This window comes from Miniopterus schreibersii (genome assembly GCF_964146895.1).
Source record: "Miniopterus schreibersii genome assembly, chromosome: 7".
NCBI lineage: Eukaryota > Metazoa > Chordata > Mammalia > Chiroptera > Miniopteridae > Miniopterus > Miniopterus schreibersii.
In genome coordinates this window covers 635,422-650,052 of record NC_138108.1, presented here as the reverse complement: position 1 = coordinate 650,052, position 14,631 = coordinate 635,422, and the positions used below count along the sequence as shown (strand labels likewise).

The window sequence follows — 14,631 nt, the reverse complement described above, 5'->3', positions numbered from 1 at the left end:
ACGCGGCCTTGCGTCCCCACTCGCACCCCACGGCCACCGGGCGGCCGGGAACGTCGGGCTAAGCCTCACGCGTTCACACGCGCGGACCCGGGCGACGCGGCGGCCATGCCCCACGGTGGGCGTGGTGGGCGTTACAGGAACCCGCCCTGGTCCCTTAAATAACGGCCGGAGGTTAGACCAGGAGGGACGAGGGCAGACAAGTCAGGACGGAGCAGGCACCTCGCTGGCTCCTCCTCGGGGGGCCCGGGCCGTCGGGGTCCTGCCTTCGGAGGGGCCGGCTGCCGCCCCGCCTCTCCTCTCTCATTCTCAATCCCACACACACTGTCTCTCTCGCTCCGTCTCTCGCTCGCTCTCAGCCCAGGGAGGGAGGCGCCCACCTGCCCACCAGCCGGAACCAGGGGAACCGGTCGTAGAAGGGGTCTCCGCCGGTCACCACGTTGTCACAGTCCTCGATGACACTGGAGGGCACCTCGGCCGCCCGGTCATACATCTCCCGCATCAGGTCCAGGCGCTGCCTGCAGGGGGCAGAGGTCAGTGTGGCCTCCGCCGGGACAGCGGGCGGCCGAGGCTCAAGCTGGTTTCCTGACAGACCCTTCCCAGTTCTTAAAATCGGTCGCCAGTGAGCAAAGGGCTTCCGGTTAAACCTACAAGGTCACCACTGACTCCTCCCAACTCTGGCCAGGTGACCGCAAGGCAGGTTAGGCAGGCGGGAGGGCTGGGAAACAGGGCGGGGGGCTGGGGAACCCCGAGTGGAGCCGGCATGGGGAGCTCGGACGCTCCAGAAACGAGGGCAAATTGGCGACAGGTATTTTAAAAATTATTGCCCCAGGAAACCCACAAGTTGAGGAAGAAAGAAAACGCCATCATTTCCCCTCGGGGCTCAGGGATAAACACAAATGACAGAAGGGTGGACACTGGCCCAAGGGTCAGGCGGCAGCCCCGGGAGGTGAGGGGGCCCCAAGCAGGTGTTCGCATGTGTGTGTGTGCGGTGTATCTGTATTAATTATATTTTTCATTCTCTATATTTTATGATGGTTTAACATCTTTGGGGGGGGGCTTGCTGGCTGGGGGGACACCCTGCTCAACGCTAGCCTGTTCGCGGACAGTAAACACCTTCAGGGGGAGTTTCACACACACACCAGCCACCCCTTCAGCCGACACACATCCAGCCAGTGCCCCTGCCGTCCACCAGGCCAGGGCCAGCTACCAGGCAATGAGGGGCAGCCCTGCCCTAGCCTTCCACCTGCCATGGCCGAGGCCTCTCCCTCGCTCCTGCCTCCCTCCCGCCCTGTGCTCCCTCTGTCCCCGCACACGGGCCTTCTTCTCACTTCTAGGCACTGTGAGTGACATTAAGCTTTCCCTCAGTGGCACTGACCTGTGGTGCCTCACTTGGTCACCTCTATAAATTAAAGACCGGGCACAGGTCACAGTGGGCGTGTGGGGACCGAGAAGGACCTGTAGCAGCTCCGGGGCCCCCGGCTCCACCTTCCCTGGCAGCCCTCTCCCTGCCTCTCAGGCCCATCCTGTGCCCACCTCCCCGCAGCTCCCACCAGCCTCCTCCGCGGAGACCTACTAAACGTTCCCACGGCATCAGCGGTGGGAGAACACGGGCTCTGCATAAGGCTGGGTCCTAGTCGCTGTTTGCTTCCGATTTTAAAACAGATGAAGGTAGGAGAAAAGCTGCCCTGCACGCCGAGGGGCCAGCCCCGCCTCCCTTCCGGGGGACCCAGCCCCACCCCCGCGGCCGCCCGCCACACCTGAGCTTCTCCAGAGTCCAGTAGTGGGTGGCACCGTTCTTCTGGTCCTGCACCTCCACAGCCACGATGGTGCGGGGAAAGGGGCGCGTCTCTCGGTCCTTGGCGGCCTCCGGGGGCAGCAGGTCGGGCGGCAGCGGGGAGTAGAGTGTGTCTGTGAGCAGGACAAACTGGAACTGCACCTGTGACAGGTACAAGGTGGCCCCCGTCAGCCCCTGGTGGGAGGGAGCCAGGGCCCCGGGTGGGCTTCCTCCCCACCTCCTGAGATCAGGATGCATGTGGGGATCTTCCCCCACCCCGCCCCCCGGAGCAGCTCCACCTGCTCACCTGCCTGCCCACCGAGCAAGGACCGAGTCACCTCGGTCAGTTCCCAGCCCCCTCCCGCCGCCCACCCTTCCTGGGGCCCAGGCCGGGCAGAGCCAGGCCACCATCCCAGGGAGCCGAGGAGCCCGGTGTTGAGTACAGCTGTAAGCGGGATGGGGGAGCCCCGCCCTGGGACAGCCGCGGGCCCACCTTCTTTTTGAGCTCCACGCTGATGGCGTTGGCCTCCTTCAGGAAGATGGCGTTGCCCCAGAGCTGGTCCCGCAGCGACGTGAACTGGTACCACCTCCACTTCCGGAAGGCCCACAGTGCCAGCTCGCTCTCCCTCTCCGTCCACGGGACTGCGGAGAGAGGCCACAGGGTTACCAGGGCCACGCCACGTGGCCATCGAGGCCACGCCATGACATCCCCCTCTGGGCCCGGCCCGGGGGCTCTGTGTCTGGGTCCCCAATTTCAGACTAAGTGTTCTGGGTGCTCGGAAAGAAGAAACTAGCAGAAAAGCCCGACACCAGCCAGGTAACGTGGAAGGCTCCATGGGCCCCACGGAGGCCAGTGCGTGAGGTCCTCCGTTGGGGACTGAGGGGGCAGCTGCAAAATGACAGGGGGATGGCCATGCAGGGGAGCGGGGGGTGGGGACCGCCCTGCACACCCTCCCCAGCTCTGTCCACCAGGAAGGGCCGTCCATGCCCCCAGGCTCAGCCCCTCCTCCCAGTGACTCCTCCACCCAGAGCCCCGCCCTCTGGAGCTCAAAGGGTCCTCTTGGGTAGATGAGTCCAGACAAGGGGAAACCAAGGTCACATGGGCACAAAGCTGCTGACCCACAGACCAGAGGCCAAGCTGGACGTAAACCCCATGGCCACCTTTGGGCCCCACAGCAGCATCAGGGCAGCCGGTGGGCCACCTACGCAAATGACCAGAGAGGGAGTCCCAAGGTGAGGAGCAGCGTGGCCTTGTCCTGGGGGAGCACCAACCTCCTGCTTGAGTGGACGCAGGACACCTGCACCATCCTCCCCACGGTCTAGGCCTCAGCCAGGACCGCACGTGCGCACACGCGTGTGCATGCCTTCCTGCTGAGGCTCAGTCTCCTCAAATCCTGCCTCCCAGGGACGAGCCTCTCCCCAAGGGACAGGTAGGACCCCGGGGCAAAGATGCCCACCAGCTGGCCCAGGGAACGGCCTGGGGGCTGCATCTTCTTGGAGACCCCGCCCTGGCCTGCGGCCCAGCCCTGGCCACCACCAGGCTGGGAGCCTTCACCTTCATCTTCCAGGTCCTCCTCCTCGGTCACCTCTGGGAAGTACCGAGACTCCATCTGCTTCTGCAGGGCCTCCAGCTTGCTCTCGTAGTCCTAGCACAGAAGAGGGGCTGTGGCTCCATCTGCGCCCCTCGCACTGTGCGCCCCAGGCTTGCCCAGGGCACCCGGACACGTCCTGCCACAGCGATGGCTCGGGGCGGCTGAGAGCAGGGCTGTTTGCAAAGCAGGGACCCGGCTCACCCCACCCAGGTGTGGCGTGGGGCCCGAGGGGCATGGGGGTAGGGGGTGTGGGGCTGGGGGCCGGGGGCCGCCCTCACCAGCCTTTGCTGCTCCAGCAGGTAGGTGGCCTCCTCCCGCTCCCGGCGGTACTGGTCCTCGAGCTCCTGGAGCCTGCAAGAGCCGGGTGGGTGAGCGGGTGAGCGGGTGGGGGGGTGAGCGGGTGAGTGGGTGAGCGGGTGGGGGGGTGAGCGGGTGGGGGGGTGAGCGGGTGAGCGGGTGAGCGGGTGGGGGGGGGGCTGCGTGGGGCAGCGGGGCCCTGCGGGGAGGCCCCCCCACCTCTGCTCCATCTCCTGCTTCATGTCGATGCCCTGTTTCTCCAGCAGCTCGCGCTGGGCGAAGGCCCAGTCCACGGGCTCCGAGGGCGTCTCGGCGCAGGGCGTGCGTTCCCGCTCCTGCCGCGCCTGCTCTGGGTGGTTGAACCGGAAGACGTGGCTCTTTCCCATGATGATGCGGTTTCCTGGGGGACAGAGGCCAGGCCGGACTTGGGACCTGCACCCTCGGGTGGCCTCCGGGAAAGGGGGAGCAGGACCTCCCTCCAACTGGGCTCCCAGCATCGCCACCCAGGAACCACCCCCCCCCCCCGGGGTCCTCAGATCCCTGGAACAACTCCCCTCGCCCAGGTGGGACCTGAACAGGCTCCTCACTTGCCCCAAATCCACCCCAAGGCCCCTCCCCTACGCAGCCAGGCTGTTTGCAAGGTGCCGTCCTGAGGCTTCTCTCACGTCCCCATCTTTCCCACGGTGCTGCCCCCATGCCAGCCTCTCCTCCCAGCCCGGAGCCCTGAGCCAGTGGAATGAATGCCCACAGCCCCGCAGAGGGTGGACACGAGCCTTCTGCCCGACTGTACCTGACCGAAGGATGCTGGGTTCTGTGACTTTCTTGCCATTGACGTAGGTGTCTGCCCCCTCACAGGGCTCCAGGGTCACCACGGCTACAGGACAGACAGGGAGGCAAACAGGAGGACTGTCAGTGGGTGCCACACCTCCATCTACCCGCAGGGCTCTGCCCACCTGGGCGCCCACCTGCAGCCCCCACCACCTCTCTCCTCCATGCTTAGCAGCAAAGCCTGACTGTTGGTGGCACCTTGTTTGGGCCTCAGAGAAGCCGGAGGTCACACCCAATTAATAGACAAGGAGAGGGGCACCCAAGAGGGAGGCACAGATGGAAAACAGGAGAATCATGTCCCCAGGAGTCCCCGAGCCCTTCTTGGGCTCTGTGCCCACCTACTCAGGGGAAGGCGGGCTTTGGGGATAGACTTCTGAGAGAGGCAATGTCCCCAGTATTGTCTAAGGCCACCCCCCCGAGGTGTCCACAGCGGGGGTCAGCCCTGGTGTGCGGCCCAGAGGCCAGCTGGACACCTGCCCCAAGCTGGGAGGCCGCAGGGGCTCTGACAACACTTTGACCCAGCAGGGGCACCCCCAGCATCACACCAGAGAGAGGCCATGTGGACCGGGCTGGGAACAGGCGGGAAACGCGAAGATGGGCAGCGGGAGGTGTGGTCCATGAATAGTTTTCCACCCTCCACGTGGCTCACCCCTCCTGGCTACCGTTCTCCTGCCCGGGGACACCCCCCAAACGCCTGGCACGGAGAGGGAGCCCACGGCCCCTTTTCTGGTGGAGGGGCCCCTGGACTGACTAGGGAGCTGGGAGGTGAGAGGCTGGCCTGAGCTGGCCCAGCAAGGCCCACGGAGGCCCAGGCCCAGCAGCGCCAGGAGGCCTGGAGGGGAGCCATACCTTCACCGCCCCCCCTGGAGTCGCTCCGGAAGACACAGTGCTCCTCCTTGATGAAGTGCCCGCTCAGGACGATGTCCTGCCGCCTCTCCCCGTCCTCCCGGCCCACTCTGCGGGGGGGGGGGGGCACAGTCAGCGACGACCAGACCAGGGTGCCCAGGATGCCACCCACTCGTTCCCTCCCCACTTTCCTTGCAGCCTCCCGGGACGTCTAGCTGGGCTCTTACGGGAAACACCAAAGATGCACGTGAGTGGGGATGCAGGGAATACCCCCAAATGCAGCCGGTCCTGGGAGAGCCACACAGCCCAGAGTAGCCAGAAGCACCACCTCCAGGAAGCATGGATGGACCCTCACCCCCACTGCCACCCCATCTGTGAGCGTAGACCACCTGGGAGCCTGCCACACCTGGGGAGCCTGCCACACCTGGGAGCCTGCCACACCCCCACCACACGTATGAGCCCACCCCACCTGGTGAGCCCATCCTTGATATAGTAGAGGAGACACTCAGACATCAGCGGGTCCTCATTCAGGTTGACAAGATGTGGTGTCTGGGAAGAGAGGAGGGTCACCTGTTTTGTGGGGAGCAGGAGCCCAGCACTGGCAGCCTGCCTGACCTCTCTCCCCGGCCCCAGACCACCACCAGCACTGGGCCTGGCCTTGTGGGGGACACAGTGTCCTTCCAGAGTGGCAGGGCCTGGAAAGCCACTGCCACTGCCTCCAGGAAGGCCTCCTGTCTTGGAGCTCAGCTCCTAAGAGCTCTAAGGATCTGGCAACCCTTGGGGTGGGGAAGTCTGGGTCCTAGATCACCAGAGACTTTTTCCCAAATGCTCCATCTGAGCTACCAAGTGAAGGGGGAGCTCTGCTCTGTTCGTTGGAGGGCCCCCAGCTGACAGACTCCCAAGACCCTGCCAGGGACCAGGTCTGGTGAGCATGCCAGACTTGGGTGGTGAAGAGGGGTCCCTGCTGGGACTGCTGGACCCCAGTCTGGCTGAGCTCTGAGAGGGCAGCTGACTCCCAACTTCGTGTCTGGCCCCTCCCTGCCTGTGGGGGGCACAGGCTCCAGGTGGGGTCCAGCACACGTGGTTCAGGTGTCCAGCCTCAGTGTGGTTCCCAGTGTCACCCTGACCTTGACGAGCCCCCCAGTCCACTTCCTAAGGCCACAGGGATGCCCTGCCATGGGGAGGTGGGGTTGGGTCTCCCACACAGGGAGGGCCTGTCCCCTTGGTGCCTCCAAGAGGAGGTGAGACCCCTCGAAGCGCTGCAGGTGGCCCAGCCCCGTTTCAGCCGGGGCCTCACAGACCCGGGACCTGCTCCTACCTTTTTGGGAGAGAACACACCCAGGGTGCCGCCGTCCTCCCTCATGGCGACGCCCATCTCGGCCAGCAGGGCTTCCCTGGGGAGAGGCGTGGGGGTCAGCTCAAGCCCCAAGAGGCCACAGGACCTGCCTCACCCCCAGCTGACCAAAGGACTGACCCGGAGCCAGTGGGGTTCTGGCCACACAGCCCAAGACAGCGCCAGGCAGGGACCCACCTGGTCAGTGAGTGAGTTAAGGTGTCTGCTTGGGGGGACTGATCACCTGATCGGGGGTCGGGTCAGGTCAGAGGGACCACAGTGACAGAAGGTGGGGTCGCTGGGTGAGAGGACGGATCTGTGGGAGCCCAGGGCTGGAGCGTGGAGCTGTGCCAGCTCCGTGTCCCCTCCCACCACCCACCTCTCCATCCGGATGGCTTCGGTCCGACGAAGCTTCTCCTCCCAGGTCTCATTGAGCTCAGCTATGATCTTCTCTGTCTCCTGGGGGGCGGCACAGAGCAGAGGGAGATCAGGGGCCGGGCAGAGGGGAGATGAGCCAGTCCGCAGGGCACTGAGACCCCAATGCCCCAGCCCACCCTGGAAGCTCGTGCTGAAGGATCCGGGGCCGAGGGAGGGGCAGTGTGAGCTCAGACCGCAGGCTCTCCTGTGGATGCACCCAGGGAACAGGGAAAAAGCGAAGCAGCCCAGAGGGAGAGACACCACTGGCTCTGACGCACAGACGCCACACCCCAGGTGGGCCTTATGCTCCCGGGCCCCCTGCCCCACCCTGCCGACCCCAGCTTTGAGTCCAGCCTCTGTGCTTTTGAACCCTAAACCCTTCAGCCTCCAAGGTCTGGGCCCAACCTGCACCCCAGGAAAACAGGACAGAAAACCTAAAACCAGCCTGGCTCATTGCTGGGGGTCAGGGAGTGACTGTGGGCCCAAGGGGACCAGAGGACAAATGTTCACGAGCGCCCAGGAGAGGGTGCAGAGCCCCTAGGACACCTGCCACCCTTGTCAGCAAGTAGGTGCCCCGGGGTGCTGGGTGGAGAGCAGTGGCAGGTGGAGGGGGCACAACCTGCAGGGCTCATTGTACCTCCAACCAGCCCCACTTCCTGGGGGCGCCCCTGGAGGCCAGGCCCCACGCCCCGGCTCCGAGCTCAGTTTCCCAGGGCCTGGGGCCCTGTCCAGCCCTGCCCTCACCTTCAGCCTTTCAATGGCCTCCTCGCTGCCTGGGGCAAACATGAGGCGCTCGTGCAGGCTGGACACGGAGGCCGCGCGGCTGGACAGGGCCGAGAGCGAGGAGGAGGGGCTCATGCCCACCAGGGCGTTGGTCACTGTGGAAAGATTGTCAGGGGCTTGACTCGGCTCCGCCCAGCCACAGGTACGGCTATAGTTGTCCAGGTCGGACAAGTCTATGGGAGGGGGATGGGCAGGGGGCAGACAGGAGGGAGAGAAGAGAGACATGAGTTTGGGAGGCAGCAAGAGTTGGGCTAAGGGATGGCAGAAAGCAGCAACCACCCATGAGGCACAGCCGCCAGGAGCCCGGCAGTGCATGCAAGGCCACCTGCCACCCCACACGATGGCCCGGCCCCACCCGCAGGCAGGCCCACCGCCCGCAGCAGCACGGCATCACCGGGACCCTGGCACCCCCCGCTCCACTCTCCTGCCCTGGGAGGGCCTCTCTGCTTTCCCTGCACCTGTACCCCAAACCTGCACCCCCAGGCTGCCTTGCAGCCTCTGCACCTGAGCTGCATGAGCTTCGCGGCGCCTCCTGTCCTCCCTGTATTTCTGGCCTTGTCCACCCCCCTTCACCATCACCACCCAAGGACCTGATTCACCCTCTCTGCTGTGGGCACCCACCCCCGTGCCACCCCTCCCCTGGCCCACAATGCATCGCTGAGCTGCAGGGTCAGGCTGCGCTGTGCACCCAGGGAGCACCCTGTAGGAGAGGAGAACTGTGGGACCCTTCAGGAAGCCCCTACTCTCGCCCCCGAGAGGCTGCTCTGAGTGTGGGGTCTCCTAGGACTGGGCACCCAGGGAGCCCCAGCCGCCCCAGGGCCTCCAAAGGCCCAGGGTTGGGGCCGTGACGCCCCCTAGGATGGGAGATGCCGTGCCCCTCCTGGCGGAAGCAGACTCGGAGCGGAGCAGAGGCAAACGGGACAGCACTAGGCACAGGGGAAGCCGAGGGCTCCTCCACCCTTGGGGTTGGGGAGGCCCTGAGCTATGCCGCTTGATCTGTGGAGCTCGGCCCAAGGCCAGCAGGGGTCACAGGTAGGGAGGATCTGGCCGAAGTCAGACTCCTCACATTTCCAGGGGGAAGGGGACTTGGGGTGTGTAGGGCCAGGAGCCAGGGACAGACCCAGCCCTCCAACATTGACACTTGGGGCTCCCCAGGCCTCTGGGGGCACGTGGGGGTCAGAGAGCCTGAGCCCAGCCTCATTCAGCCTGGGGAGGCCTTGGCTGCCCCTTGCCTCCCAGGGGCCTCAGTTTCCCATATAGGCAGGGACTGAGACCCCAAATCTACCAGGAGGGCACCTGTGAGAGGGCTGTCATCCCAGCCCCTAAAGAGGGGGTGGGCTCGCCCTTCCCTGCGGATCCTGGGCCTCGCCCCCCCGCTAAGCTGCCCTACACCCTGTGGGCAGGCAGAAGCAGCAGGAATGCAGGGAGCAGCAAGGGGATACACACATTTGGGTCCTCCAGGCACAGTGTTGGCTAAGGGCGAGGGGAGGCGTGGGGAGGGAGGAGAGACAGAAACAGAAGAACAGGTTTGTCTCCGGAGGGTCCAGGCTCGCCCCCTCGCAGGTGGCCGTGGTCTTCAGGGGGGACACAGGGATCCCAGCACCGGTGGCATGCCCACGTGGCTTCTGGGGAAACCGTCTCTGGCCTGCTTGGGCCAGCAGCAAACCCAGACCATGCAGCCCATCCAGGCCGAGGCCAGAACCTGGGCCTCCCACCCAGGTTGCTCTGCCCAGGAGCACGGCAAGGGCTGGGATTGGGTCGGGGTGGCCGAGGCGGCAGCCTGACCTGCCCCCGCCGGGGGGTGGTCCCAGGAGGGAAGCCAGACTGGCCCAGAGGTCCCTGGGGACCTGCAAATACTCACTGTCAGTGATGTCCCCAAGACCCTGGGCGTACAGCAGGTCCCGCAGCCGGGTCACCTCGTCCTTCAGCTCACGGATTAGCTTGTTGTTGGGGTCCTCGTTTATGACGGCGTTACAGCGGATCTGCTTGGCCCGGTCCGCGTACCTGGGTGGCAGAGGGAGCTGTGGGTTGTGCCCATGCCCGCAGGGCCAAAGGTTGGGGGGGGGGTCTCAGCAAGTGGGGCCCGGGGCTTTGGCAGAGCAAGGATTCACCCCACTGGGAGTCACTGAGGCCCTTTGCCAGAGACTGACATGTGGGGTCACCCTGCCGGCTCGCCCACTCGGGGGAGCCTGGGCGCCAGGAGGAGACGGGATGGGGTGGCATCTTCTCCCCTCAGAGAGGCCTGGGCACCTGAACCAAGGTCTCAGGGTGGAAAGAGCCCATGGGGGATGTGAGAATGTCCACACGTTTGCGTGTTCGAGTCCGTGCCGAGCACGTACAGCAAACACACAACACATAGGTACAGATGGGAGCATGTCCCTATGTGGGACCCGCGTCCTTTTGCTCTTTAATACTAGGGGCGCTCAGTCCAAAGTGGTCGCAGATGCTGACCCATCTGCCAGGTAGCCTCCTGCAAGGCGGGGCCCAGGCTGCTACCCAGGGACACCCGCCTGCAGCCAGAGGGACCTTTAAGACACATCTTCACTCTCTGCCAATGAAAGACCCTGGGTGGCTCTCATGGCCCACGGGGGTGCAAGCTGCCGAGCCCACAAGCACAGCGCTCCCAGTTTCGTGCCACAGGAACCCTGGCTGCTCGCAACCCCAAAGTGCACCCCAAAGAGTGACAGGAATGGAATGGGGCCCATGAAGACCCAGGCACCCCCAACAGCGATTGAGCCTCAAGGAGTCACAGGTGAGGTGGCCTCCCAGAGGCTCCCCTCCCACTGGTGTTTCAGACTCGGGCAGGGAGGGGCCACTCCCACCGAGCCAGATGGGGGCACAGGGCCCGCCTTCCTTGAGAACACACCTCAGGGTGCTCAGGGTCTCATCATAGTTGATGTCTGCAGGGCTCAGGGCAGCCACCATCGCTGTCCTTGAGTTTCCACCTGTGGGAAGACCAGGCCATGCAGAAGGCGGTCAGCCCACTGACATGGTCTCCCCGCTCCATCCCATCCTACACGTACAGCTGGGGAGGCTGAGGCCCAGGGAGGTAAACTGAGTGATGGGCCAAATGGGTGAGCACAGAGGGCTCTAGGACAGAGCCTCGGCCATGCAGCTGGGAAAGGCCGGGGACCCCCAGGTGTCTATGTTCATCAGGCCAGCCTGAGACTCAGTTTACCTCCCTGGGTATCAGCTTCCCCAGCTGTAAACATAGCTGGGGAGGCCCCCCGAGGTTATATTTGGGTGGGAGGCATTTTCATCTCCATCTTCCTATCACTACTGGTTCAGACTCAGGCAGAGGAGAAGGGGTGATTTATGGCAGCCCCCCAAACCCAGCAAGCAAGCAGGGCTCCCCAGAATCACAGAACCCCAGGTTCCTGTTACAGATGGGGAAACTGAGGCCCCGAGAGGAGTGGGCACTTGGTCTGGGTGCCACAGGCCTGAACCAGGAGCACTGACATGGGGCGGGGGTTCTGTGGCCCTGTGGACCGTCCTGGGTCCCCACACTTGCTGTCAGTAACCTTTTCCTGGCCACTGTCCCAGGCCCTCTGGAAGGACCCCCAGGTCCACCCCAGGTTCACATCAGTCTTGGCCCAGACAGGCAGCAGGCTCCTGGTGATCGGGCACCCCCTCCAGCCAGGAGGGTAGGGCAGTGGCCCAGGGTGGGAGTTAGGCCCTCGGGGTGGGGCAAACCCCCAGTCCTCACCCAGGTTCTCCCTGAGGAGCCAGGTCAGCACAGAGTCTCTGTAGGGAATGAAATCTGTCTTCTTCTTTCTCTTGTTCTGCGGGGGAGGAACACATGAGTCAACCCCGAGCTCACGGAGGCAGAGGAGCAAGCTCAGGGCCGTCCCCGAAGCCAGGGCTGCCATGGGGGGCGGGGTCCAGCTCTCAAGGCTTCTCCCCCCTGAACCCAGGGCACCACCCCAGGCACCCTCACCCAGGGAGCCACCCCGGGCACCCCACCCAGGGCTGGAATCGGTGCCTTCCTTGTACATCCCCCAGGTCCCTCCGTTGGCATCCCCGCCACGTCTGGGTCACACGGCTGGACCCAAGCCCAGGGGTGCTGAGATCAGCCAGTGTACAGCTCTCCTTGCTGTCAGAGGACCCATCACCCCTCCTCAAACACCCGCAGTGGCTCTGCTGACTACAAGGAAAGGCCCCACTGATAAATGTGGCCTTTGGGCCTCCGCCAGCACCCGCAGCTGAGCTCTGCCTTCCATACACCATTCACCTTCCACCTCCCCCGTCCAACTTCCCGCCGCCCGTCAGAAACCAGCTCGAAGTCCCTGCTTTAATACCTGTCCCCGCCTCCCCATGAACGAAGCTGCCTCCACATTGCCTGCTCCAGGGATGCTTTATTCTTCTATTAGAGACCAATCCACTCAAAACATGGACTCTGGCCCAGACAACGGCTGCCAGAACCACTTCTGTGGACCCGCTGTGCCTGACTCCGTGACTCCACTAGTCAAGAATATTCAGTGACTTTCCAACGTTGGGTCCTTTAAGTGCATAGCTGCTCAGAAGTATTTGTGGAGACCTGCGGTGGCCAGCAGGCACGACCCCTGCCCCTAGGCTACATTAGACGTTGTGAGCCTGGGGGTCACGGTCTAGACACATTAGATGCTGTGAGCCTGGGGGTCACGGTCTAGACCTCATTAGACACTGTGAGCCTAAGGGTCACGGTCTAGACACATTAGATGCTGTGAGCCTGGGGGTCACAGTCTAGACCTCATTAGATGCTGTGAGCCTGGGGGTCACAGTCTAGACCACATTAGATACTGTGAGCCTGGGGGTCACGGTGTAGACCACACTAGACACTGTGAGCCTGGGGGTCACGGTCTAGACACATTAGATGCTGTGAGCCTGGGGGTCACGGTGTAGACCACAGTAGATGCTGTGAGCCTGGGGGTCACGGTCTAGACCACCTTAGACACTGTGAGTCCTGCTGAAAACCCTCCCACTGCCTCCCATTCAGCCAGTCAACCAGCTTCTAGCAGGGACTGGGGACCTCAGACCAGCCCCCACCCGCTGGCTCCGGCCCCGCCCCTCAGGTCTCAGCCTTGCGCTCCTGTGGCTCCCCTGGCAGGGCTGACGAAAGGCTATCTCAGTCTCTGTCACAGCCCGTTTTTCCCCTTTACAAGATTTATCCCCATTTTTAACTACACCGGGTGGGCAAAGGTAGGTTCACAGCTGTCCATCTGGAGAAAGGCACAGAGGTGGCTATTATTACACCTTCGCTGTTTCACGCACCGACAGCTGTAAACTTACCTGCTTTTCACTTTTCTGTTTCGTGTCTCTCGTCTACCTCCCCACCCTCTGTGCTGCGGCCCAGCCTGGGTTGTGCCCCTAGCTCAGGCCTAGCTCGGACTCGGCACAATGTGCTCGCTGGCTCAGTGCACAAATGAGGGGTGAGTTTTACCGCCGAGACCTCCACAAGGGGAGCCGGAGCTAAGGGCAGCCCTTGCTTCCAGCCCCTGGCCCCGCAAGGACTGAAGATGCCCCCCACCCCTGGAACTGAAGCAAGTGGCTCACCTTGTTGGGCCCAGAGTCCTGCAAGAGAAAAGACAGAAAGGGCCTGAGGACCTGGAGCGAAGCTGGGGCCCTGGGGTGAGCGGGGACGGAGGACAGGCTGGCCCAGGGGGCAAAGGAGCAGGAAGGTCTGAGCACGTGCCAGACGGGCATCCATCACTCACCACCCGGCCATCGCTGGCCACCCTGAGCTGGGCTCGAGTCAGGTCGCTGCCACCCATCAGCTCTTCCCACCACCAACAATTTCAGGGGTGGGCAGGGTCTCCTGAGACGTGTCCCTGCCTGGCTGAAGGCCTGGGCGTCTTGGGGAGTGGACACCACCACCTGTTCCCTGGGGCCCATCAAACCAGTCCCTCACCTCCCAGGGTCACAGGCTCCCTCCTGGAGGATGACCTGGGCGGGGCTCACTGAGGGCAGCACTGACCACAGCCCTGCCCTCCTGGAGGGACACCAGCCAGCGAGCTCACTATAGCTCGTGGTGACTCTCCGAGGGGCCCGGTGAGGAACACGGCTCGTTCCCATTTTACAGGTGGGGAAACTGAGGTTTCAGGAAGGGACAGGACCACTGCTCCATCTGTAGCCAATGACACCCTCCCCCCTGCACCTCGGCTTTCCCTCGAACCCCAAGTGCCTCACCAGAGACAGGGCCCAGAGAAGACAGGACAGGCTCCCGGCATCCCCCAGGAAGGCAGGATGGGGACGCACCTCCGTGGCCTGTCCCCTCAGTCTAGTCCTAGAACCCGAAGCCAGCTCACCATTTCCGCCAGGGCGGAGATGACCTTCCCCAGCGTGGTCAAGGACTTGTTGATGTTGGCTCCCTCCTGTATGCCGAAAAGATGGTCGGGCCTTAGGAAGCCTGGGAGCCTCTTGCTCCGGTGTCATCCCCGGGGCCTGAGCGTGGTGCTGAGGCCGCCCAGCCTGGGGTGTGGGAGCCTCCGGCCGGAAGCCGGTCAGAGGCCCACCTGGCCAGGGGGCGTGCAGTGTGCCCAGCAATCTCCTCGGCTTCCTCGATGTCTTAGTAACACCGCACACCTGCCCCACCAGGTACAACTCCCAGAGCCCCTTCCCATCCACGAGGCAACAGTGGGGACGAAAGGGGAACTCGGGAAAATAACACCCCTCCTTCCTGACACCCAAGGCTGCTTAACCAGAAGGTGTCCCCCCCCGGATGATGGCAGCCAGTTCACAGCCCCTCCCACGGCAGCCTCGCAGCCTGTGTTCTGGTGGGAAAA

General features: G+C 63.9%; 1 protein-coding gene across 1 annotated transcript in view; it reads right to left on the bottom strand.

Annotated features, from left to right (window-relative positions):
• KIF1A (kinesin family member 1A) overlaps positions 1-14,631 on the bottom strand; it is a 61,859-nt gene that overhangs the window by 27,758 nt on the left and 19,470 nt on the right. The window contains exons 9-26 of the mRNA XM_081143201.1: positions 14,155-14,220; positions 13,403-13,420; positions 11,577-11,652; positions 10,737-10,815; positions 9,732-9,874; positions 9,317-9,343; positions 7,832-7,965; positions 7,050-7,129; positions 6,656-6,731; positions 5,807-5,886; positions 5,341-5,447; positions 4,454-4,537; positions 3,883-4,063; positions 3,645-3,717; positions 3,330-3,420; positions 2,268-2,416; positions 1,758-1,936; positions 378-515 (exon numbers count right to left, since the gene is read on the bottom strand). Coding sequence (XP_080999327.1) covers positions 378-515; positions 1,758-1,936; positions 2,268-2,416; positions 3,330-3,420; positions 3,645-3,717; positions 3,883-4,063; positions 4,454-4,537; positions 5,341-5,447; positions 5,807-5,886; positions 6,656-6,731; positions 7,050-7,129; positions 7,832-7,965; positions 9,317-9,343; positions 9,732-9,874; positions 10,737-10,815; positions 11,577-11,652; positions 13,403-13,420; positions 14,155-14,220 — 1,781 coding nt within the window. The remainder of the gene's footprint in view (positions 1-377; positions 516-1,757; positions 1,937-2,267; positions 2,417-3,329; positions 3,421-3,644; positions 3,718-3,882; positions 4,064-4,453; positions 4,538-5,340; positions 5,448-5,806; positions 5,887-6,655; positions 6,732-7,049; positions 7,130-7,831; positions 7,966-9,316; positions 9,344-9,731; positions 9,875-10,736; positions 10,816-11,576; positions 11,653-13,402; positions 13,421-14,154; positions 14,221-14,631) is intronic.